General features: G+C 47.8%; 2 protein-coding genes across 7 annotated transcripts in view; both read right to left on the reverse strand.

Moving 5' to 3' along the window:
• DNAJC18 (DnaJ heat shock protein family (Hsp40) member C18) overlaps window positions 1-7,815 on the reverse strand; it is a 28,930-nt gene extending 21,115 nt beyond the window's left edge. Inside the window, exons 1-3 of one of the 3 annotated variants that reach the window (XM_027607127.2) lie at window positions 7,677-7,815; window positions 4,811-4,897; window positions 2,943-3,129 (exon numbers count right to left, since the gene is read on the reverse strand). In XM_027607127.2, the coding sequence (XP_027462928.1) occupies window positions 2,943-3,129; window positions 4,811-4,850 (227 nt within the window). In that variant the 5' untranslated portion in view covers window positions 4,851-4,897; window positions 7,677-7,815. Of the gene's footprint in view, window positions 1-2,942; window positions 3,130-4,810; window positions 4,898-7,581; window positions 7,603-7,676 lie in introns of those variants that run through there. The other 2 variants (XM_027607129.2, XM_027607130.2) reach the window with 2 other exon arrangements.
• A 431-nt stretch (window positions 7,816-8,246) lies between these two features.
• Window positions 8,247-18,094, reverse strand: ECSCR (endothelial cell surface expressed chemotaxis and apoptosis regulator). 4 transcript variants are annotated; one of them, XM_027607131.2, is made up of 10 exons: window positions 17,965-18,094; window positions 14,842-14,886; window positions 14,497-14,547; window positions 14,278-14,337; window positions 13,654-13,791; window positions 12,394-12,507; window positions 11,907-12,005; window positions 11,686-11,722; window positions 10,306-10,402; window positions 8,247-9,085 (listed from the first exon to the last, which is right to left on the reverse strand). In XM_027607131.2, exons 1-10 carry the CDS (start codon window positions 18,023-18,025, stop codon window positions 8,957-8,959), a joined length of 831 nt encoding a protein of 276 aa, XP_027462932.1. In that variant the 5' UTR covers window positions 18,026-18,094; the 3' UTR covers window positions 8,247-8,956. The 4 variants fall into 4 exon arrangements, with proteins under 4 accessions (XP_027462932.1, XP_027462933.1, XP_027462934.1 ...); XM_027607134.1 differs by lacking the exon at window positions 8,247-9,085 and adding an exon at window positions 9,115-10,136; XM_027607132.2 differs by lacking the exon at window positions 14,497-14,547.
• Between the last annotated feature and the right edge of the window lie 5,544 nt (window positions 18,095-23,638).

Below are 23,638 nucleotides of genomic sequence, written 5' to 3' on the forward strand. Positions count from 1 at the left end.
ATCTGGATGAATTCTTTTTGTTTTGTTTTGTTTTAATTTTTTCAGTTTTTTAAAAGATTTACTTATTTATTTTATTTTATTTATTTTTTATTTTTTAAAGATTTTATTTCTTTGACAGAGAGAGAGAGCATTAGCAGGGGGAGCAGCAGGCAGGGGGAGAGGGAGAAGCAGGCTGCCCGCTGAGAGGAGAGCCAGACATGGGGCTCTGTCCTAGGACCCTGAGACCATGACCCAAGCTGAGGGCAGAGGCTTAACCGACTGAGCCACCCAAGCGCCCCATTACTTTTTTAGAGAGAGCGTGAACACACATAAGTGGGTGGGGGAAGATCAGAGGGAGAGGGAGAGAATCTCAAGCAGACTACCTACTGAGTGTGGAGCCTGAACATGGAGCTGGACCTTTCGACCCTGAGATCATTACCTGAGCCGAAACCAAGAGTCTGAAGCTCAATGGACTGAGCCACCCAGGCACCCCCAATCTGGATGACTTCTGTATTTGTTTTTCTTGCCTAAATGCCCTGGCTTGAAACTCTAGTGGCTAGAGTAAACATACTTGTCTTTTTCTTGACCTTGGAAAGCATCCAGTTGTTCACCATTAAGTATGACGATGTTAGCTGTGGGTTTCTTGTAGATGGCCTTTATCAGCTGAGGAGGTTCTCTTCTACTCCTATTGTGTTAAGTATTGTTATCATGAAACAGTGTTGGATTTTGTCAAATGCTTTTTCTGTACTTATTAAAATGATCATGTGGCCTTGTGCTTTATTCTATTAATATGGTGTATCACACTGATTAATTTTCATGTGTTAAACAACCTTGCATTCCTGGGATAAATACCACTTGGTCAAGGTATATAATCTTTTTTTTAAAGATTTATTCATTTTTTTTTTATTTGAGAAAGAGAGAGGGCACATAACTGGGGGGAGCGGCAGAGGGAGGAGGAGAGGAGCAGACTCCCCGCTGAGCACAGAGCCAGATGCAGGGCTCAGTCTCACGGACCCAAGATCATGACTTGAGCCAAAACCAAGAGTCAGAAGCTTAACCAACTGAGCCACCCAGGAGCCCCAAGGTATATAATCCTTTTCATATGTTTTTATATGTTGCTAGAATCTATATCCATAAGGGATATTGATTGATAGTTTAGTTTTCTTATGTCTTTGTCTGGTTTTAGTTGTAGTGTAATATTAGCCCCATAGAATGAGTTGGGAAGTGCTCCCCTCTCTTGTATTTTCTGTAATAGTTTATGAAGGATTAGTTAATTCTTCTTCAAATGTTTGGTAGAATTTACCAGTGAAGGCTTCTGGGCCTAGGTTTTTCTTTGTGGGAAATTTTTAAAAAATTTTTATTTTATTTAAATTCAATTAATTAACATATAGTGTGTTAACAGTTTCAGAGATAGTTCAGTGATTTATCATTTGCATATAACACCCAGTGCTCATTACATCCTTAATGCCCGTCACCCAGTTACCCCATCCCTCCACCCGCCCCCCAGCAACCCTGTTTGTTTCCTATAGTTAAAAGTCTCTTATGGTTTGTCTCTCTCTCTAATTTTGTCTTATTTTATTTTTCCCTCCCTTCCCCTATGATCCTCTGTTTTGTTTCTTAATTCCACATGAGTGAAATCATATAATTGTCCCTCTCTGATTGGCTATTTCGCTTAGCATGATACCCTCTAATTCCATCCGCATCATTGCAAATGGCAAGATTTCGGTTTTTTTTGATGTCTGAGTAATATTCCATTTTATGTGTGTGTGTATCTTCTTTATCCATTCATCTGTCAGTGTACATCTGCACTCTTTCCATAGTTTGGCGATTGTGGACATTGCTGCTATAAACATTGGGGTGCAGGTGCCCCTTCGGATCACTGTTTGTATCCTTCGGGTAAATACCTAGTAGTGCCACTGCTGGGTCACAGGGTAAAATTTTTTTATTATTAATTCAATCTCTGTATTTGTGGTAGGTCTGTATGATCTTCTAGTTTGTACATTTCTACAAATTTGTCTGTTTCATCTAGGCTATCTAATTTGTTGGCGTACAATTGTTCATAGTATCCTTTTAAAATCTTTATTATCATTGTAAGATTGGTAGTGATGTCCCCTCTTTTATTTCTGATTTTAGTTATTTGAATCTTCTCTCTTTTTCTTGGTTAGCCTAGCTAAGGGTTTGTCAATTTTGTTATTTTCAAAAAGCCAACTTTTGGTTTTGTTGATTTTCTGTTGTTTTTCTAACCTCGATTTCATTTATTTCCACTCTATATTATTTCCTTCATTCTGCTTGCTTGGATTTAGTGTACTCTTTTTGCTCTTCTTTTTCTGGTTTGTTAAGGTGGAAGATTAGGTGATCTGAGATTTTTAAATATATATATATAAACATTTACAGCTATAAATGTCCTATGTATTGCTTTAGCTGCATCCTATATATTTTGGTATGTTGTGTTTTCATTTTCATTCATCTCAAAGTATTTTCTAATTTTTCTTATGATTTCTTCTGTGACCTATTTGTTATTTCAGGAATATATTGTTTAATTTTCACATATTTGTTAATTTCCTAAACTTGCTTCTGTTGTCGATATCAGAGAACATGCACTGTATGATTTTAATCCTTTTAAATTTATTGACACTTGTTTTGCGGCCTAACATCTGATCTATCCTGGAGAATGTTTCATGTATATTGAGAAGAATGTGTATTCTGCTGTTGTTGGCTAGACCGTTGTATATAGATGTCTGTTTCGTCTAGTTGGTTTTCCCTGCCTCTCCGACATAGAAGCAGTAAAGTTACCTCAGATTACACCCTAACACTCCACTCCACCTAGTCTTGCCTCTGAAGCCAAGAAGCTGTTGTGCTTCCATAATAATAATAAAAGTACCAATAACAGTCAATGCTTATGTAACACATTCTGCCAGGAGCTCTACATTAAAATCACTCATTGAATCCCACCACAGACTCACCTTTGTACCCCAAGCAGCTGTTCCTCAGTGTAAGTGGCACTTCCCTCACCCTGTCGGGTTGGATTCCACTCATGCTCAGACTTCTTTTCCTTTTGCATTTTCATGCAATTACAGCACCCACAGGGATCATGACTTTCAGGAGGTCTATCTTCTGGGTATTTGTTTCTTCTAACTGCATCAATGTAAGCTGCAAAGCAATAGCCCCTCCGTTAGGCCTCAGTCTGATCTGCATTTAACTTTGCTACCTGCCCTCACTATCGGAGAGGCTGCTTGTGGCCATGAGTGTGAAGGCCAAACTACTGACATCATACTGACTTTTAAGCATCCATATAAAATTGAATGAACGTCTTCCTTGAGAATACAATATAGTAAATACGGAGGCAACCATGAAAAACTTATAATGCTAGAAACATGAAGCATAATAATGTCCACCATACCTACAGTGGTCATTCAGCAAATAATTCTGAATCAGAGCCAGAGAAGGGGCTTAAGAGGCATCTCCTCAGTACCTTGCCTTTCAAAAGGTGTCCACCTTTAGTGCAGTGCAGGGAGAAGCCTATTTTTCTGTGATCCATGGTCAGAAGTCACACTGCTCATAAATTAATTTGTTGTTGTTGTTGTTGCCATGCTTCCCACCACTAAGATTTAAAGTAGGGGTGAGTTCAGTTCTTTTAAACTAGCAGTTACAGAACAACACACTTGGCTAGATATATGGGTAAGACCTACTTCTGACCACAAAGGGGTTATAGTTTAAAGGAAGAAGATTCGATTCATCATAACACCTGGAGAATGTAAAGAAGGCCACAGCAATCCAGTCAAGGAAGGCAGAAGACTCAGGTCCTGTCTGGAGGATCCGGAAGAGGCTTTAAAAATGTCTCTCTCCTGCCTAAAATCCCTTAGTGACTACCCACTGCTCCTTGTCCAAATTTCTTATAGGCTCAGCCTGCCTCTGCAGCCTCCTCCCTCACCACGAGCTCTTTTGCAGCCTATGCTCTAGACACACCAAATGCCTTTCAGATCAGCAATGCTTTCTTTTTTCTCTGTGCCTTTGCATATGCTGTTCCCTCTGCTTGCAACATTCTTCCTCTAAGTCATCCTGACTAACTCCAAGGCATCCTTCATGTCATCATATGTCACACTTTCTTCCTGAGGCCTCCTTTGACACCCAGGCTGTCACTGTGCTTCCCAAACCTAAGACCTTGTTGTGTAGCTCAGGACTTAGTGGTTCTGTTTCGTAATTGTCTGTCTACCTGTCGAACTCCCTCAGTGGATTGTGAGTTTTGTGATCTCAGGGGCCCAAGTCTGTCAGATCCCTGCTGCACGATCAGCATAATGCAGGGTACATAACAGGTATTGAATCAATACTCTTTGCTTGACTGCAGGATGGAAAAGGCCGGTCTATCGGTCCTGATGTGGGCTGGCAGGAACAGGACCAAACGGAGATTGAGAGTCAGACGGCCTACTTGGGCGGAGCGAGGATAGGGGCCGGAAAAGCAAGCTGTGGGAATCCGCATCACCCTGCTGACCTCCCAGCCACCCTGGAACAGGCAGGACCTGACCACCGCGGGCCCTAAGCTGGGCACGGGCCGAGACGGGGCAGGGCTGGAGGCCGGAGGCAAAGAAGTCATCACGGGTGACTCTGGGCTCCTAGCTGGTTCCTTAGCTTGAGCCAGCGCTCCTGATTTTCAGATCCCGGCCCCTGCCGTGGGCGGTCCCCCACCTAATTCGGAACCCTACTCAGGCTCAGCATCTCTTCATAGGCCTCCATCCCTCACCTCAGGCCCAGGGTCTCAGGCCTCAGTAATCTCAAGGAGCCCCATTCCTCTCCCAACTCTGCCCTGTCCCACCCTCCGGCAAGGACCTGGTACCTTCGGTCCAGCGCTCCCCGCTGCCCAGAGTCGCAGCCATATCGGTTCCCAATCAGCAGGTCTGCGGAGCCTCCCCAGCGCCCGAGGCTGAAAGGGACGGGGCGAGAAGCGCGGGGCATGCTGGTCATTGTAGTCCAACTCATAGGAGCCGTGGGACATTGGACTACAACTCCCGGCAGGCTCCGCGCAAGGGGCTGTAGGAGTTGTAGGGGCGTGTGGGGCTCGACCCTTGGAAGCGAGGTCTGTGGAGGTTTGTTGCAGCTGGTTGACTGCAGGGCGACTGCGGACCACACTTTTCCTCGTCTGTAGCGTGGGAATAGTGGCTTCGGCCTCACCTAACACTGGGGGCATTCAGGGAGGCGCGGTGAAGTCCTGCCTGGGAAAGGTTTTGCAAACTAGAGGATCACAGTATGACTATTCATCTCAAGGATGTCCTTTTTAAAATATATGCTAATGTCCGTTCTGTGCAAAGTGTATGTTTGGTCCTGGAGATTGAGAGACGGGTTTTGGGGATGCGAACCCAATCCTGAGATTTTAAGAACCAAGAAAACAGAAAAGTTAAGTAGATTTATGTAGAGGGCAATCTGGGTAGGCCCCTCTTCGTGCATTTGCTTTGGCACAGCATCATTCGAGGGACCTCTGGGGTTTAGGGGTAGAGAAGGAAGAAAGGGCCAGGTGTTGGAGCCAGCATTAAATCCCCTATCTTTGCTGTTCCTTATCCTTCATCCATCCCATCCTACTCCAGGGCACCTCTGAGACTTTTCTCTTCTGTTCCACCCCACTCGTTTCTGTGGCCCATTTGCTTGTTTTCTGAAGGCCCTACGAAATTAGTAAAAGGAAAGTAAAATATTCCTGCTTTTTCCCACTCAGGTCTGCATGGGGCCTAGCAAAGAATAAGAGCAATTCTCATAGTGCCTCACTGACTTGTGCCTGCGGGTGAATTGGGATGGCCAAAGATCAGGTTTCAAAAGTGAAAAATGATCAATTCATTCCAAAACAAAAAATTACTTAGAATTCATTGAGATCTTACCCGGGAAGACCACATCAGTATGCCAACTATGATATCAAGCAGCAGCTACTTAGGCATTTGGGGTGGCACTGGGAGATGATCAGCAGGAGACACAAACTGATAGGGTAAAATCCTCCAGTTGAAAGCAGTTCTATTCCTTCCCTGCTCTAGTTAGTGGTAGCTCTAGGATATATGAGCATCAGTATGCTAAGGAAGCCACTTGTGCTTTGCAGACAAGGGACCTGATCAGGGATATACATTAGGTGATTAAACTTCAGAAGGAAATTTATTTGGTTTTGAGAAACTAGACTGCTCCAAAATATGGACAGGGGAAGGTGGGGTATGCCTTAGAGTCTAGGGGCACAGGGCTAAGGTCTGGAGGTACTCAGAAATGTCAGTGCTATGAAGTGAGAGGTATCTGATTGATAGTGGGGGTGCTAGAGCACTGTGGGGAGTAATTGGATTGAGAAGGGGTACTGTGAATTATGGGGCTACTTAGGAGTAGAGTCCAGGTTCAAGAATGCTGAACAAGATTTGGGAAGCTGCAGTCTTTTGGAAATGTCTGGTACCTCAACAAACCTTTTCCATCGTCCTCTGAAACCTCACTCCCCACTTTTTTTCTACAAGACTCATTTAGTCCTAGATCAGTAAAAAATGGCTCAGCATGGCAACCTTGTCAGATATTGCCAGCAAACATACCCTTTAGCTCATTTACACCTGAATTAACACTACTAGATGAATGTTTCTATGACTGTAGCTCTAGGACTAACTTAGAACTCCAAACCTCAACATTTAGAATACTTCTGTGCCAGTTTTGGCTTAAGCACACCAACCAGTCAACAAAACAATTCCCACTATCAAATTCAGTCTCTGTGTTTGGTAAAAGAGGAAGCTGTGGGTTCAGAAGGTTCAGGATGGAGGTGCCCGGGGAAAGTAACTAGCAGGAGGAGTGAGGAAGCAACTGGGAAGGAAATAAGGGAAGAGAATTTGGAATCTCTGAGGTGGTTCTCAAGGAGAAGGACGTAGGTATAGAAAGAGGTTCAAAGAGGTGATAAAGGACATCCACAAATCCAGAAGGAGACCGCTGAGCAGAGCCACATGATGTTGTCCAACAGATTCAAATAGAATTGATTGGTACTAGCTTGGCTTTAGGAAATTATATGCATGTACTAGGCCAAGGGGCCTGCAACGATCCTTCATCTGCTAAACCATTTCATTGAGAGCTGGAGCCGGCCTCTGATTTCTATCAGTTTTCTCTACTTTTAGAAATATTTGTTGAACTGTAGTGAATTTTTGCTGGTATGATTGAGATACTGACCCATCTATCCCTGGAAGAAAGACACTGAGTAAATGTTCCCTCTGTCCAACTGGGCCTGTGTGCCTGAGCTGGTTTGTTGGTTGCCCTCCCATAAGATGGGGAAAGAAGCAAAAGAAGGACCCTTTATAGTAACCACCCCACCCCACCCCACCACCTGTTCCTGCTTTGGGGCCATCTAGTCCTGTGTCAGAATAGGGAGGAAGCTGTCTTGTAAATGGCCACCATCCTGTTGTCTAGACATCAAGGAAGAGATACTGTCTCAGGGAAGTTGCAGGGGCTGCAGAAGGCTGCACTCGGATTTCCTATCAGAGGTGGGTTCTTGTATTTGCATAAATAGTAGGATCCTCTAGCAGAACTCCTTCTAAGGCAGTTTGCTAGAGAATTAAGTGAATTCATCCTTGCCCCTTTCTCAAAGGAAAGCTATTTAGCAACAGGAAAACCAACCTGGCTAATGAAGAACTGCAATGTCGGTTTCTGGGTAAAAGCCATCCAATCTTATATTCGTACCAGTTCACACCCTTTCCCCCACATATAAATACCTTATGACTAACAGCTCATATCTGCAGGACATTGTCCAGAGTCAAGGGGAAGTTTGTGGCCTTAGAATGGAGACATCAACTGAGTTACCTAGAGTGAACCTCATGTTCTTGACCTAATTTGTCCAGTATGATAAGCAGCTGAATGAAGTGCCCATGGCAGCCAGAATAACAAGAACAATTCAAACAGAATGTAGTACTTCTAGACATTGTTATGTCACCTGGAGAGTTCTATCACAATGACGTGTTTTTTTGTGTGTGCTGGAACTGGCTAGGAAGTCGTGCTTTTTGCAGTGTGGCTTAAATAAATATCTCTGAGTTATTTTTAAAAATGCTGTCATATTTTAGGGGCACCTGGGTGACTCAGTTGGTTAAGCATTTGCCTTTGGCTCAGGTAATGATCCCAGGGTCCTGGGATTGAGCCCCCTGCTCAGCAGGGAGCCTGCTTTTCCCTCTCCCTCTGCCCCTCCCCCCCAATAAATTCTTTTTAAAAATGCTGTAGTGTTTTTAAAAATGCTGTAGTATTGCTGTCATAGGTTGGAAATAGACTCTGAGATTCTGAGATTTGCATGCTGAGGGTTTATTGATGAGTGCTCCTGGGAACAAGAGCTGTGAGGAGTAAGGGAAGCAGGATTAGACAGAAGGGGAAATTGAGGCAAGAGGTCCAGGTCTTTATCCCACCCCCATCAACCAGCTATGAGCCCTCAGCAGCCAATGCTCCTTTTTTTTTTTTTTTTTTTTTTTTAATTTGAGCAGCCAACACTCCTAACAGCGGGGGAAACAGCACGTTGACCTTGAAGTGAGACCTGGGTGGTGATACTCCACATTGTCTGCTGCAATTGCCAACTAGTACTTCTGCTTCCCACATGTCTCCACATTTACTCTTCCATTTTACCTACCAAGTAGCTACCAAAGGCCAGTTAGGAACCATTCTTCCCTTAAGACACAGGGAAATCTTAAGTTCGGAGAATGTAGAAGACTTGCCCAGACTCAAGACTTGTCTCTGGCTTCCACCCAGGGTGATCTCTACTCAAAAGATTGTGTTCATTTTTTCTTACGTCTAGAGTTTATAGAACTGTAGAATATAAGAACCAGAAAAGATAGTGAAGACCAAATAGTCCAGCCACCTTGCTTTAAAAGTAAGAAAACAGGCTGGGAGCTGGGGAGTGATTTTGCCCAGCTGCACAGCTCAGCCTGTGACGACATTTCCTGCCCTCAAGAGCCAGTTTTTATGACCTTCAATGTGCTGGGCACCGTGTACCAAATAGGAGCTACAGACGTGACTAGATTTCAAGCCTTGTCCTAGAAGATTTTAGAATCCAATAGGTTTCTTCAGTCCGCTTGAATAGTTGCAAAGAAACAGAGTGAAGCTTTTTGTTCCAGGCTTTCTCTTTCAGATCACCTCGCAGAGTCTAAATCCAGAAGCAAATAGCATATTGTTTCACGTTGTTCAGAATGTGTAAGCTCCTTGTAATCTGAACTGCCAACTAGCAGATATTCATAAAGTTAACCCCTCTGTGCAGACACACACAGGTGACTCTTCCACTGAATTTTCCCCAACCAAGATTCATTTCCAAACCAGTGTCATGGTGGAGATTTCTAAGAAAATGGGTAACTGCTTTTCCTCCTTCCCTTTAAGAGATTTAAGAGTGTTTGTCACCCTTTATTCTCTTTCTAGGACACAAACATTACAGCTGCATGGGGTAAAGGGGGTGGGTTTTGACTTATGAAGTCACAGACCTACCCCAGGGCAGGGAGAGGACATCTGCCCTCATATTACTCAGCTCTCCCTGCTGGACTTCCCTAGTCAGAATGCGCTGTGCCTCTCATGTTCTCACTCTCCAGGTTCAACACGTCCTTACTGGTGACGATTGGTCACTGTTTCCAGCTCCCTTTCTCTCTCCTCTCTTGAAGCGATTAGTCCCTCAGGACCTCATTCCTCCTTAATAATCCAGGGGAACTGAGGCAGACCTGACAAAATGTTCAGTCTACCTCGCAGGTTGCTCGGAGAGCTCCCTACAAGGGCAGAAACTTGGGTCCATACCTTGCCCACAGCTACTGGAGCACTGTTAACAAACACGCACGAGAGCACAGACCTTAAAAGAAATTAGACCGTCGGCCAGAAAATAATTTTAATGCAAAGTAGCAAAGGCCACTCCACTTTGTCATTTTCCTTGCTCTTGCTCTCCAGACTCTCCCTTCCTGTGACGGAGAGCAGGTGGGAGGAGCAGGCTGTGTTTCCAGAGTGGCTGCCCATATGGGAAAGAGTCTCTCATACTGGCAGCTTGCTCCTAGATCTGGAGGAATGCCAGTGTCCTTTTAGATCTTGGAGTAAGTGTGAAATAATAAAATAATTTATATGTGGTTCGTGCCTCTACCACTTCCATCGCCTTCCTCTTTATAGACACAGGGCAGCTGCGTCATCCTTTGACCCATGGGGACCCAACATTGCTTCTAAAGAACCTGCAAAATAAATACATCATGAAAAAGGGTGAACTTCTCGGGAGTGGCGGGCTAGGGAAGAGGAGAGCAGAGCCTGCGTCTTTGAAAGTATCTCCTTTCTGGCTAAGGAACTAGAACCTGCAGGTGAGAAAAGGAGAGAGAAGGGAGGAAGGAACCAGGAAAAATGTACCTTCTCTGCTGTGGGGCATCCTTTGCTGTTATTCATGTTGATATTCTTCATGGAGATCAGGGTGATGCTGTCTTTCTCTCCATTGGCTGTAGAGCAGCTGGGGGTGAGAAGGGAACATGGGTTGTAAAATGGAGGAGCAGGAGGGCAATGGGGTGGTCAGGGAGCTGTGGGGTTAAGTGTTGGAACTTCGACCTTTGTTTCGATAAACCTGTATTTTGGTGGTGGACCCTAATGAAATGGGAGGGTGCTCGGAAGCCTAAAAGACTTGTATCTAAATCTTAGTTTTTCTACTTGCTACTTGTGTGATCTTGACCAAGTTACAACCTCTCCAAGTCTCAATTTGTTCAAATGTGCAGAATGCAGTATATCTGCCTTGAGGAATGGCTGTAAGGATTTGAGGTAATATTATAAAATACCTACCATAGTGCCTGGCACAAACAAGATGTTCCTTAAATATTTTCTTATTTAAAGGGTATATTAGAGGAGTGCCTGGGTGGCTCAGTTGGTTAAGCGTCCGACTCTTGGTTTCAGCTCAGGTTGTGATCTCAGGGTTGTGAGATCTAGCCCTGCATCGGGCTCTGCGCTCAGTGTGGAGTCTGCTTAAGTTTCTCTCTCCCTCTTCCTCTGCCCCTCTCCCCTCTTCTCTCTCTTTCTCTAAAATACATCAATAACATTTTTTTTAAAAAGAGGGGTATATTAGAATCTGAATTCCTACATTTTTCATGAGGGGGTTATAGAGACTTAGCCCTCAGGCTGAAAAATTCCAGTTCATCTCCTGTCTCCCGATTGTTTCATTTTAGGGTCGCCCCTGTCCCGCCCATCCCTAGTCCTGGCCTCAGTGGTGGCTGTCAAGATTCCATGCATGCTTGTGGGAGCATATGTGCAGAAGGTTGGAAGTATCAGTTCTTCTTCTTTTTTTTTTTTAAGATTTTATTTATTTAGGGCGCCTGGGTGGCTCAGATGGTTAAGCGTCTGCCTTCGGCTCAGGTCGTGATCCCAGGGTCCTGGGATCGAGTCCCGCATTGGGCTCCCTGCTCCTTGGGAGCCTGCTTCTCCCTCTGCCCCCCCCTCTGTCTCTCATGAATAAATAAATAAAATCTTAAAAAAAAAAGATTTTATTTATTTATGTTAAAGAGAGAGAGAGCAGGGGGAGGGGCAGAGGGAGAGGGAGAGAATCTCAAGCAGACTCCTCATTGAATGCAGAGCCTGACACGGGGTTTGATCTCACGACCCTGAGACCATGACCTGAGCTGAAACCAAGAGCTGGATGCCCAACTGACTGAATCACACAGGTGCCCCAGGAAGTATCAGTTCTCTCTTGGAGTGGGGGCCTGAGAGGTCACATAGATGACTCCTCCCTTATACCTCTGACAATCTTACCTTTCAGATAGCCCCGGACTCCCAGGTTTCTGGGGATCTGTAAAATAGTCAAAGGCACAAATTGGGGGTCACATGCTATAACTCAGAAGCCCACCCAAGGGGACTACCCTTCCGTCTCATCAGTGGCGCTCATGTGCCATTCTTTTCCTACACTCCAAATGTAGCTCTTGGTCTCTTAGCAAAGAGGGGCAAAGGGGGGCCCTGAGGGGCAGGGTGTGTACCTTCAGACTCTTTGTTCTTCCGACACTTAAACCTTAGACTGACCACACTGACTAGGACGATCACCACAACCACCAGGATGACAATGAAGCTGATAACACCTGAACAGTGAAAAGGACAGGGTAAAGGAGGGGCAAAAGGGGGCAACAGGAGTCCAAATTCCCCTCCCAGCTAAGTGCTGTGTAGAGAGGCTCTGAGAGCAAAGTGAATTCCCCTTCTCTGCTGAATGAATGAGCTCTCAGCCCCCTACCGCTGCCCAGAGCAAGCTCCACAGCCCTGCCTCACCCTCCCATAAGAACATGGAACCCAACAGAGCCCAGAAGAGCTGACTGGAGGGCCAGTGGAGGCTCCTTCCTACCAGGGCCTTCTTCATCAGCCAAGCCCTCCTAGAACAAATAGGTGGGATTTAAACTTGTGTTTCCAGAGCCAGAGTCCAAGTTAGTTCAGGGATGGGGTCTCCCGCCACTCTCCCCACCTTCTCCCTCTTACCAAATGCAGCCACAGTGAGCACGGTCTCTGATGTGGGGCTGGGCAGGATGGAAGAGTCTTCTCTTGGCCTCAGGCTCATGGTGGTTGATATGGGAGTAATATTTTGAGAAGTGTCTGAAATGGAGTGGGGATGGGTGCATCAGTGACGGGACTGGGATGGCCCACCAGAGAGAGAGAAAGCTAGTTCCCTTCCCACTTCCCCAGGTAAAGAACTCAGAAGGAGCTCATACCCTACAAAAAAGACTTCCTCCTTGCCACTCAGACCAGATCTCATGAGGATGGAGGTTGGAACTGGGTAATGTGGGATCAGGTGAATGGCATTGCTGGTTGCTCATGTTACTAGCTCCAGGGGACTCCAAAAATTCAAGATGTCTCCCCTCCCCCGTTAATCTCTTCCCACCATCCCCTGGGGCCCATTTATGCTCCAGAGATAGGGAGCCAGACTGGGCAACGTAAAGCAATCTGTGTTTTGCCAAGGGTTGAAGTGGGAGGAAAAAAGCTCACAGGATGTTTATCCCCAGGCACCAATTTAATGAGGCAGGCTGCCAGTTAAGGGGCACAAGTTCCTGGCCCTCTTAAAAAGTAGTACTATCACCCATCTCTTCCCCTCTTCAACTCTTTTTTTTTTTAAGCTTTTATTTTTAAGTAATCTTTACACCCAACATGGGGCTTGAACTTGTAACGCTGAGATCAAGAGTCACAGCTCCAGTGATTGAGCCAGCCAGGCACCTCCTCCTCCACTCACTGTACTGCAGGTCTAATCACTGTCCATTTCCTTATCCATTCCTGCACTGCCAAATAAGTCTGTGAGTATAAAAAATTCCCAGAGCCAAGGGGTAGGATGAGAGAAAAGGTCAGGGTGCTGTGCTGGGCCTGTGCCATGAAACAGCAGGTCTACCCCCTCCCAGCTCTTGCCCCACATTGGCGTGTGAAGGTCAACCTGCCCCAAAGAGTGTGTAGCCCTGGCCAAATGCCTTTTGCCTCCCTTGCCATCATTTTGGGTTCTACCTCTCCCTTTCCCCTCCATGCCTTTATCAGTCCCGAGTCCATCCAGGCCTTTTGCCTTCATTGTGACCAGGCCCAAGGCTGTGTCTCTACCTCCCACCAAACCTCTCTCATCCCCAAATCAGGCTGCCACTGATGTGGATCCTGGCCCTGTGAGGCCTCCTTGTGGGGCAGATCCTGGTCTTCTGAAAAGGTGGAGAAGGACCCCAACCAGATATGACCCCATGCTCTTGACCCTCAGCCCCAGGTACTCACGAAGTCCTGCTGTGTACTTCTGTGTCTGGGACTGAGTCAGGCCCAGCGGGGACTGGGAGTGACCATCCACAGTGCTGGTGCTCGGTGTCACAGGTTTCCTGGCTACCATGAGGACCTGTGAGGCCTTCTCTGGAGCTGCTGTGGATTAGGAAGCATGGGTGGGCCTGCTCAGGGCCTCAGCCAGCCTGTACAAGGGGGCCCTCTTTAGTCCAAAATCTTCCTTTTCTTTACTGCTTTCAATTCCAGAAGGAGCAATCCTCTCTTTTAACTTTGGGCCTTTACCTATAAAGGCCTCTGCCTGGAATATACCCTACCACCCTCCACCCCACACTCCTCATCTGGTTAACTCCCTCTTGGGCTTCAGCTTCCGAGGTCACTCACTCTAGCATGTCTTCCCAGGCCCCTGAGTCTGAAGCGGCCTACGTCTGTGTCTGTCTTGGCCCTTGCAGCCCTTTCTGCTTATACTCATTACAGCCCTTTCCTCCTGCTTTGTAGTTGGCAACATAGGGTCCTGTTTACTTGTCTGTTCCCCCACCAGTCTGTATTCTCCTGTAGGGCAGCAACTGTGTCTGCTTCCTCACTGGGCCCTCCCCGGAGGGCATCTGGATCTGAGCAGCAGAGTACCTGGGCTTCCAGTGCTAGCCAGAGGGCTTGGGCTGCTGGGCTCTGAGGAAGGGCTGTCTCCTGCAAGGACAGAGGCAAGGGGAGGTTGGAGGGGGCAGGCTGGGTGACACCACAGTCCCTTGCCCACCTGAGAACCCTTGGGGTCCAAGTAGATCTGAAAGGCTGGGCAGGGAGCTGGGTGGGAACAGGGACCGGCCCTCCGCAACCACACTCACTCACCTATGTTGGAAGAAAGTGGCTCTGTGGTTAGACTTTGATGGCTGAAGGCTCCTGAAATAAATCATCTGAGGCTGAGGGTCACTGCTACCTATAGCTCTGTCTCCCTCTCTTCTTCCCTGTAGCCTGAGTTTTCTAGTCTTTCTCCCTGCCCCTCCCCGCCCCCCCCCCCCCCCAGCCATTCATCTCTGTCCTCTTTTGAGGCTCGTTAGCCTGGGTCAAGCTGGACTCAGCCTTTGATGTCCTGAGACCTCTGGCCCCGGCCCCCGTCACCTGAGGTCTGTTCTCTTGCCCTTCCTAAGCTGCCAGGCCTAAATGCCAGAGTAGGCCCCGTATGTTTGGTCTTACCCTGAGGGCGAGATGTCTGCATTGTCGTGGGCTGGGAGTGGTGGCCTGCAAGAGAGAGCAGAAGACTGACTCGCTTGGTGAGTCTCTTGCCCAGCACAGAGCCCACAGAAGAACCCAGGCTTTCCAAGCCCTCCGTGCTGGAAGGCACACACACTTGGCAGAGGGCTGCAGGACTTGGCTCTGGCTCACAGGGCTAGCTTCCTCTGAAACCACCCACGACTCAATAGCACCATCACCACCATCGCATGGTTCAGTGTCCCAGAGTCCTTTCCTGTCTCTTTAATCCCACGTGGGTTTTATGCCAAGCTGATAGGAGGTCAGGGGAAGGTTATTTCAAACTAGTGATTTGTCCAAGGACAGAGGGCCAGTGACCTGTGACATCTAGATAAGGACCTAGGACTCCAGGTTCTTGCTACCCTACCATTGAGCCATCCATTTCTCCCTGTGAATATTGTCATCTTGGTCCTGCCCCCAAGGGAAAGGGATGGAAAGATGTGGTGAATAAAATGAGGTTAGGGATTGGGGTTGGTATCTGGGCTGTCTGTCTGCCCGCCCCACCCCGCAGCTAGAAGGAGGGGTGCACACAGGAAGCGAGTTCTGAGGTATATATTTAGGGGCGGGAAAGCTCTAGAACATGTGGCCAATTTTACTTTCATAGGCAGAGGCTACTTCAGAAATGGCTCCGTTGTTAGCCAAACCCAGGGAGGAGCCAGTTACCAGGAGGCCCCAGTCAGAAGCCCTCGTTGGCTTTTTTGTATGGACACGTGAACGCCTGTGGGCCTCTGGGTCGATGTGTACGTGTGCTTGTGTGCCCCTATGTGTGTCCCCTGTGTGTGTGGGACCTGAAAGGTCAGGTTGTGTTTGCTCATTTTCCACAATGAAATCATTCTTGAAACCTGTGAACAATGTGAAAGGAAAACAACGTGGGGAAGTGGAGCCGCCCAGCTGGGTTCCCGTCCCTCTGCCACGGCTGGGACCGCAGCCTCTGGCCTGGCCCTCGGCCTCCCAGGCCCTCGTCCACAGGGAAGTCCCAAGCCTGGGCCAGGGAGAGCCGAGGTGGCCGCGGCCAGGGCCCTCCCAGCCTGCGGCAGCCTGCCACTCTGTTTATTTTCCTTAGCCACTGCCTTTCTCCATGGGGCTATCACTTTGGATGGTGTGGGTTTAATGGTTTCCAAGCCCAAGCTTGCCCAAACCCTGGCTGTGTTTTTCCAGGTCACCAGCCTCTGGTAGCCCCACCCCCAGCTTGGGTGGGGACATCAGAGGGGGATTAACACTTGTAGGTGCCTGAGGCTAGAGAGAACTCTGCTCAGCTGTTAAATGACCCTGGAAGAACACCTTTCAAGGCACAGCCTGAAAACACCCGGCAGTTACTGATCAAGCGTGTCTTAGGTACCGTCTGCGTTCTATCAGGTTGTCACGTTAGCTTTTAGTGGGTGGCCACAGTGCACTGCCTTCCTGCAGATGTGGAAACAAAATTAGGGTCTCGGAAGGAGCTCCAAAGTCACAGGCTTCAAGTGCCAGTACCCTGTTCTCTGTCTTCTGGCCCTGTCCCCGTACCAGAACTTTCTGTCACCAGTGGATTCTTCTTTGAGTAGGGGAGAGACTTCAGGAACATCTGTTTCTGCAGGCCAGGGTACCTCTGACCACTGGGTCTGCAGACAGCCCAAGAACCCCACAACCCCGGCCACAGAGATTCTGATTTTCCTGCCTCTCCTCCCTAATCCCTACCTGCTTCATGAAGCTTCCAGCTTCTCCTTTCTCCCTCACCACCACCCCCGTCCCCTATTTTCCTCAGCAGCATAACTTAGTAGTTAAAAAAAATCACAGCTTTTGGAGTCTGACAGGTGTGAGTTTAAGTCCGGACTCTACCACTTCCTCTCTGACCTGGGCCCCTTCTTTAAAATGCAAATGACTTTCATACCTCATAAGTGGTTGTGTGGATAAGAAAATTCATATAAAGCACTTAACCCCGTGCCTGACAGACAATCCATGCTCAATATATGCTAGACATTTTATTTTTGCCCCATTCTCTCCAATCCTCCAAGTTTCTGTGTATCCAAGTCAAGTCTCCCTGTGGGCCTGATTAGGCTCAAAAGGGTTCCTCAAGGAGGATAGTAAGTGTGCTGAGATTTTGCGATGAAAGATGAGGAAACTTGCGGGGCGAGGGGTGAGCATGGCTTATGCAGAGTTTACCCAGGGCATTTCAAGGCTTGCTGCTTGCCTGGACAGTGCCCTCTCACGAGTCTCCCATTTAATCTCCTCTGCCATTCCTGTGGTTTCTACAAGAGTCTAGCCCCCCCCCCCCCCCCCCCCGCCCACACACACCAGGGGATAGCCACCCTCTCTCCCGTCCAAGCACTTTGCACTCTTTGCGGCTGCCGTGAGGGCAGGCTCATAAGTCTCCAACAGAGGACTGCTGGAGAGTAAGGTGGGGGTGGAGAAGGGATGACCAAAGGGAAGTTGCTGCCCTGTGAGTCAGAATCTCCTGGATTTCTCATGGTTCCCAGCAACTGCTCCCTAATTAGAGGACCCTTTCTGAACGGCTTCAACCCTCACCAGCTAGCAGAGTCGGCTCAGAGGTGTTATTGCCAGTCATCTCCTCTGGGTGTCTTCTCACCCAGCGGGTGCTGTGTGCATCCTCTCTGATAAATAGTTCTTTGTATCTAACCTGAGTCCCTCTGGCTGTGATTTGAGCTTCAAGTCAACATTTGGATTCCCAGGTGGTTACTCCTCATGTGAAAGAAGACTACGGAGCACCTGTAAAGCCCAAGGTGCAGACAATTTTGTGCTAGAACACCCTGGAAGGAGCTTTCTGGCCTCAGTCTCAAGCCAAGAGAGTCGTTTCCCCACATTTCAGGAGGCCAGCCTCTGTGGGGACTGCGGTTCACCCTGGAAATTTTCCCACAAAAGGGTTTAACCACATCTCGACTTTACCTTCGCTCGGTAATGACCCCCCCACCCCCATTTCAACTGGGTCCCTTCATGAGAAGGCTCTGGAATTTCCCTTGGGCATGGGCCTGGATGGAGAGCATATGCCTCGTCCATGGTGAAGGACGGACAGGCGCCCAGGATTACCAGCTGCGGGAGAGGAGCAGCTGAAGCAGAGAGGCAAGTGCCCCTTACCTTGGAGTAGGAGGAAGCCAAGGATGGCCCAGCACAGCGGCGTTGCTCCGACGGTGCCCATGTCAGCCGGGTCTGTGGCGGACAGGCAGCCGCTCCGCGGTGGCTCTGTCCATAGTGGAGAAGAGAGGGAGTGCTGGGGCGGGGTGGGGGGTGGGGGCCGGCTCTCCAGGAGCTTCCTGTCGAAGAATAGAAGGAAACAGATTGGGACTGGCTCCAGGGGCCCTGCTCAGCCCGGCATCCCAGATGAGGATGTAAGGCTGAAGCAGCAGTGACCGTGTCCGGGGCTCTGCCTGGCCCGGGCTAGAGCTACTGGGGTGTTTGTCCTCCAGGGCCTTTCAACAAAGATCAGCGATGGCCGCGAGGCTCCATGTTCCTCTCTTCCCCTCTGAGGGGGCCATCACGTCCCTCCACACACTGTCTGGAGGCTTTTGGAGGTTTTCCTGGAGTCTAACGCCAATCCCTCCCCATACTTTTTCAGACCAGGTCCCCCTCTCCCATGATTGAGCCCTAAAGCTCTCCCCACCAGCCACCCATGCTCTGTAGACACTGAATGCTTCCCAGTCCTCTTCCTCCTTGGGGCTCCCAATGCAGATGGGACTCCCAGCATCTTTCAGGGAGGCCTTACAAACATTGTTCTTCTTTTTTCTTTTTTTAAGGTTTTATTTTTAGGTAATGTCTACAACCAACATGGGGCTCAAACTTAGAAGCCTGAGATCAAGAGTTGCATGCTCCCCTGACTGAGCCAGCCAGGCACCCCTCTGGTTATTCTTAACAATTCTTAATGTTGCAGGGCTACATTCCCTCCCAAGGCTCTAGGGGGAGTATCTTTTTTTTTTAAGATTGTATTTATTTATTTGACAGAGAGATAGAGAACACAAGTAGGCAGAGCGGCAAGCAAAGGGAGAGGGAGAAGCAGGCTCTCCGCTGAGGAGGGAGCCTGACGTGGGGCTTGATCCCAGCTGGGGTCGAAGGCAGATGCTTACCCTCCTGAGCCACCCAGGCACCCCTCTAGGGGAGTATCTGTTCCTTGCCTCTTCTAGATCAGTGGCTGTTGGACATTCCTTGGCTTGTGGCCACATCACTTCAGTCTCTGCCTCTGCCTTCACATCACCTTCTCCTCTGTGTGTCTCTTATAAGGACACTTGTCGTTGAAACTCGTGACCATCTGGATAATCCAGGATGACCTCCTCATCCCTAAATCCTTAACTTAGTTACATCTGCGAAGACTTTTTCCACATAAGGTAATAGTCACAGGTTATGAGGACTAAGATATGGAAGTATTTTTGTGGGGGCCACTATTCAGACACTATGGCTACCTTTCTCCCACTTTAAAGTTGCTCTTTTCACCTTTGTAAGTAAGTACTTATTTGTAAATAAGTACTTTGAATTATGTAAATATTACATGTTACAATCATTTATTATTTTGATGCAAAAATTGTCCCCATTTTGGTCACTGGGGGTCCCTTCAAGCTGGCTTTCGTGTCCTGTTGACATGGTTCCATCATTCTTTGAGCACTTTTTTTTTTAAAGATTTTATTTATTTATTTGAGAGAGAGAGAGAGAGAGAGAGCACATGAGAGGGGGGAGGGTCAGAGGGAGAAGCAGACTCCCTGCCGAGCAGGGAGCCTGATGTGGGACTTGATCCCGGGACTCCAGGATCATGACCTGAGCCAAAGGCAGTCGCTTAACCGACTGAGCCACCCAGGCGCCCCTTTGAGCACTTTCTTACTTTCTGGAATAACAAGGTGTTTCATGTTCATCCTGTGCCCAACCTTGGAATTGGCTGTTTCTCCAAGGAGCCCTAGTTCCTTTTAGTGGCAGATGGTATTTAGAAACTGAGATCCAGGTGTGCTCATTGCTACTAGGGGGTAGCTTCTCCAAGGCCCTTCTCCCCCCCCTTTTTTTTAAATAAACCAGGAATTTTTTTTTAAGATTATATTTATTTATTTGAGAGAGAGAGATAGTGAGAGAGAACATGAGCAGGGAAGAGAGGAAGAAGCGAGCAGGGAGCCTGATGCGGGGCTCGATCCCAGGACCCTGGGATCATGACCTGAGTGAAGGCAGATGCTTAACCAACTGAACCACCAGGCGCCCCTCCCCTCTTTTTTTTTTAAAGATTTTTAAAAATCTTTAATTTATTTACTTTACGGAGTGAGGGGTGGGCAGAAGAGCAGAGGGAGAAGGACAAACGGACTTTGTGCTGAGCGTAGAGCTCCATGCAGAGCTCGATCCCATGATCCTGAGATCATGACCTGAGACAAAATCGAGAGTCGGATGCTTAACCAACTGAGCCACCCAGGCACCCCTCCAAAGCCTTTGTCTTAAATCTGGCTCCACTTAATGCTTATTTGATCACTCCCCTTGTAAATAACCTTCCATCTCAGCACCACCCTCCCCTCATGGATTCCTTCTACTCAGGCTCTGACCATTCTGGGCCCTTCCTCACTCCTCCTGGGCTCTGACACCCTTCTCTGTGACTCCCTCCCACCCCCAGAGGCACATTGCCTAACTTGTCCTGCCTCACCTTTAGGACTGAATTATTCCAGAAGTAAAGGGAAAACAAGAGAAGGAAGAGCTTTCCCTTTATTTTCAAATCATAAGCATTTTCTGCTGGCTCACAGTCTTCATCGTGATTATATATATTTTTTCAGATTTTATTATCTATTTATTTTAGAGAGAGAGTGTGCCCATGGTGGGGGGGGTTGGGAGGAGGTAGGGAGAGAGACTGGCCCACTCCACGCTGAGTACAGAGCTGGATCCCACGACCCCAAGGTCATGACCTGAGCCGAAACCAATAGTCAGACGCTCAACCCACTGAGCCACCCAGGCGCCCCTCATTGTGATAATTTTTAATGGCAGCGTATTTACTATTCTATGGTCTGTTTAACCACTTCCCTGTTTTTAAACATTTAAGGTGCTTCTGGTTTTTCTTTTTATGACTGATACTGCTGTAGACAGCTATAGGCTTATCACATTGTTATTGTGGTTGTTTTAGCCATTGTAATAGATATGTAGTTTTTTATCGTGTTTTTTCCTTTTCCTTTTTTTAATTTTTTTAAGATTCTATTTATTTGAGAGAGAGAGAGAGAATGAAGGGAGGAACAGAGGGGGAGGGAGAGGGACAAGCAGACTCCACAATGAGTGGGGAGCCTGACAAGGGGCTGGATCCCAGGACCCTGAGATCATGACCTGAGCTGAAACCAAGAGTCTGACACTTAACTAACTGAGCCACCCAGCTGCCCCTATTGTGGTTTTTTAAGAGCTTTATTGAGATATAATTCACATACCGCTAAAGGCTGAAGGTTTGTGTCCCCTCAAAATTCATATTAAAATCCTAACTTTTGGGACGCCTGGGTGGCTCAGTCGTTAAGCGTCTGCCTTCGGCTTGGGTCGTGATCCCGGGGTCCTGGGATCGAGCCCCGCGTTGGGCTCCCTGCTCAGCGGGAAGCCTGCTTCTCCCTCTCCCGCTCCCCCTGCTTGTGTTCCCTCTCTCGCTGTGTCTCTCTCTGTCAAATAAATAAATAAAATCTTTAAAAAAAAAATCCTAACTTCCAAGGTGATAGTATTAGGAGGTGGGGCCTTTGGGAGAGGATTATGTCATTAGGGTGGAGCCTTCCTGAACGGGATGAGTACCCTCATAAAAGAGACTGCAGGCAGAGAGCCAGCTTGCCCCTCTGAGGACACAGTGAGAAGGCACCATCAGTGAATCAGGAAGTGGGCTCTTGCCAGACACTAAATCGACTGTCATCCTGATCTTGAACTTCCCAGCCTCCAGAACTGTGGGAAATAAATTTCTGTTGTTTATAAGCCACCCAGTTTATGGTATTTTGGTATAGCAACCTGACCACACTAGACGCATACTATATAATTTACCAATTTAAATTGTACAATTCAGTGGCTTTCGGTATTATTCAGAGATTTGTGCAACCAGCACCACGATCAATTTTAGGACGTTTTCATTACCCCACAAAGAAATCAGATACCACTTATAGACCTATAGCTTTTAATAAGAAGGCTGGAAATAGGATGTGGTTGAGATGGGTAGCCCTTGCTCTCAGACTACTTCCAGTGACGCAGAAGTTAAGATGAACCCCAAAAGGCAGCCAGGTCCCAGATGTCCCCTATTCTGGCAATCTCCTGCTGGCCTGCTCAGAATGCCCACCCAAGTCCCTCTCCTTCAACTTCCTCGGCAGGCTCCTAACCATGACTTCCTTCATTGAGGAAAGAAGGAGGGAGGAAGGGCTGCTCCTTTCTTTCCTTAGGCAACAGGGCCACTTCTACCTCCCCCAGGGAGTTGGAAAAGAGAAATGACCCCAGTGTATGGAACTGAGTCAGGGGCCTCCAGGCCAGAGGGGTGATAGTGGGGAGGACCCCAGAGCCTTTTTTCATCTGTGGTTCCAGCACTCAAACATTGAAAGCCAGGAGTTTTCTGCTCTGAAATAAGAGCAGCTTCTTGATCATTTTAGAACCTGAACCTATTGAAGAGGTTCCATTATAACACAAAGCCAAAAAAGAGACAGAGGGAGTAAGTCACTGAACACTTGTAGTTCAGAAGTGCCATCCTCACAGGTGAAGGGTGATGGCTTACAAACCTCCAGGACTCAGGACAGGATGGGGACGGGGAGATGCTTCTGGTTTCCAGTTCTGTTCTGCAACCTTTGTCCAGCACCTGTTGTGTAGTACCAGGCACTGTGACGCACTCTAGGACACAGACAGGAATGCCCTGATGCGGTTCAGAGACTGGGAGGAAAAATGAGCACCCACACACCTTTCTATCAAAGTGTGACAAATGTCAGGAGCAAGGGAAAAAACATACTGGTGTAGGGTTTAAGGAAAAGAAAACTACCTCAGTAGAGTGGGCTGAAGACTATATTCCTGGCAGAGGTGACACTTGAACTAAAGCCATAAAAGATAGTTAAAGTTTAGATGGTGGGAATGGGGGAAGGGCATCTCACAACAGTGAGCACAGAGATGGACAAGTAAAGGAAGGCTGGCACAATTGTCTACTCCCAAAATTCCACTCCCTTATCCTTTCTGAGGCCTTTTAGTAGGTAGATTCAAGATTGATGAGGGAGGGAAGGGGGAAATGAGCCCTCAGCAGGATCAGGAATTGGGCTGTTGGACTCAGGGACTGGAGCCTCAGTGGCAGGGCCTATGAGAGTGATGGTACATGTGTCTTGAGGGGGCAGGAACCGAAGAGCAGAGGCTGGAACTCTGGACTGTGGCAGAGCCCATATTCCCTCTGGCTGAAGTCTAAGTGATCCAACGTGGGACATCCAGAGCCTTGGATGGCACTGGTAGGGGGTCGTCCTCCTAGCTGGCTTCAAAGCCAGCCAGCCATTGGACTCACTCAGTTGGCAGGTCAGGTCAGCAGCCCAGTGACCTGGGCTTCAATGAGCTGGGAGCTCTGAGTGAGGTCCCTGAATGTTGGAGTGTGGAGCAGCTTGGCTGAGGGACAAGGAATCAAGAGGCTACATCTTTCCTCCTGAGATCAGACCACTGGGTGAAGGGTTTCCCAGGGTCTCCTGGTCTCCAGACTGGATGGAGGGTGGTCCATGCACAGCAAGGGACAGAATGAGGGATGGCTGGTTTCATGGAGTTAGTTGAGACCAAAAATTATCCTTTATGAACTCTCCAGATAGAGGAGAAACTGGTGGGCACTTTTTTTTAAAGA

This window comes from Zalophus californianus, chromosome 5, assembly GCF_009762305.2.
Source record: "Zalophus californianus isolate mZalCal1 chromosome 5, mZalCal1.pri.v2, whole genome shotgun sequence".
In the NCBI taxonomy this organism is placed as follows: Eukaryota; Metazoa; Chordata; class Mammalia; order Carnivora; family Otariidae; genus Zalophus; species Zalophus californianus.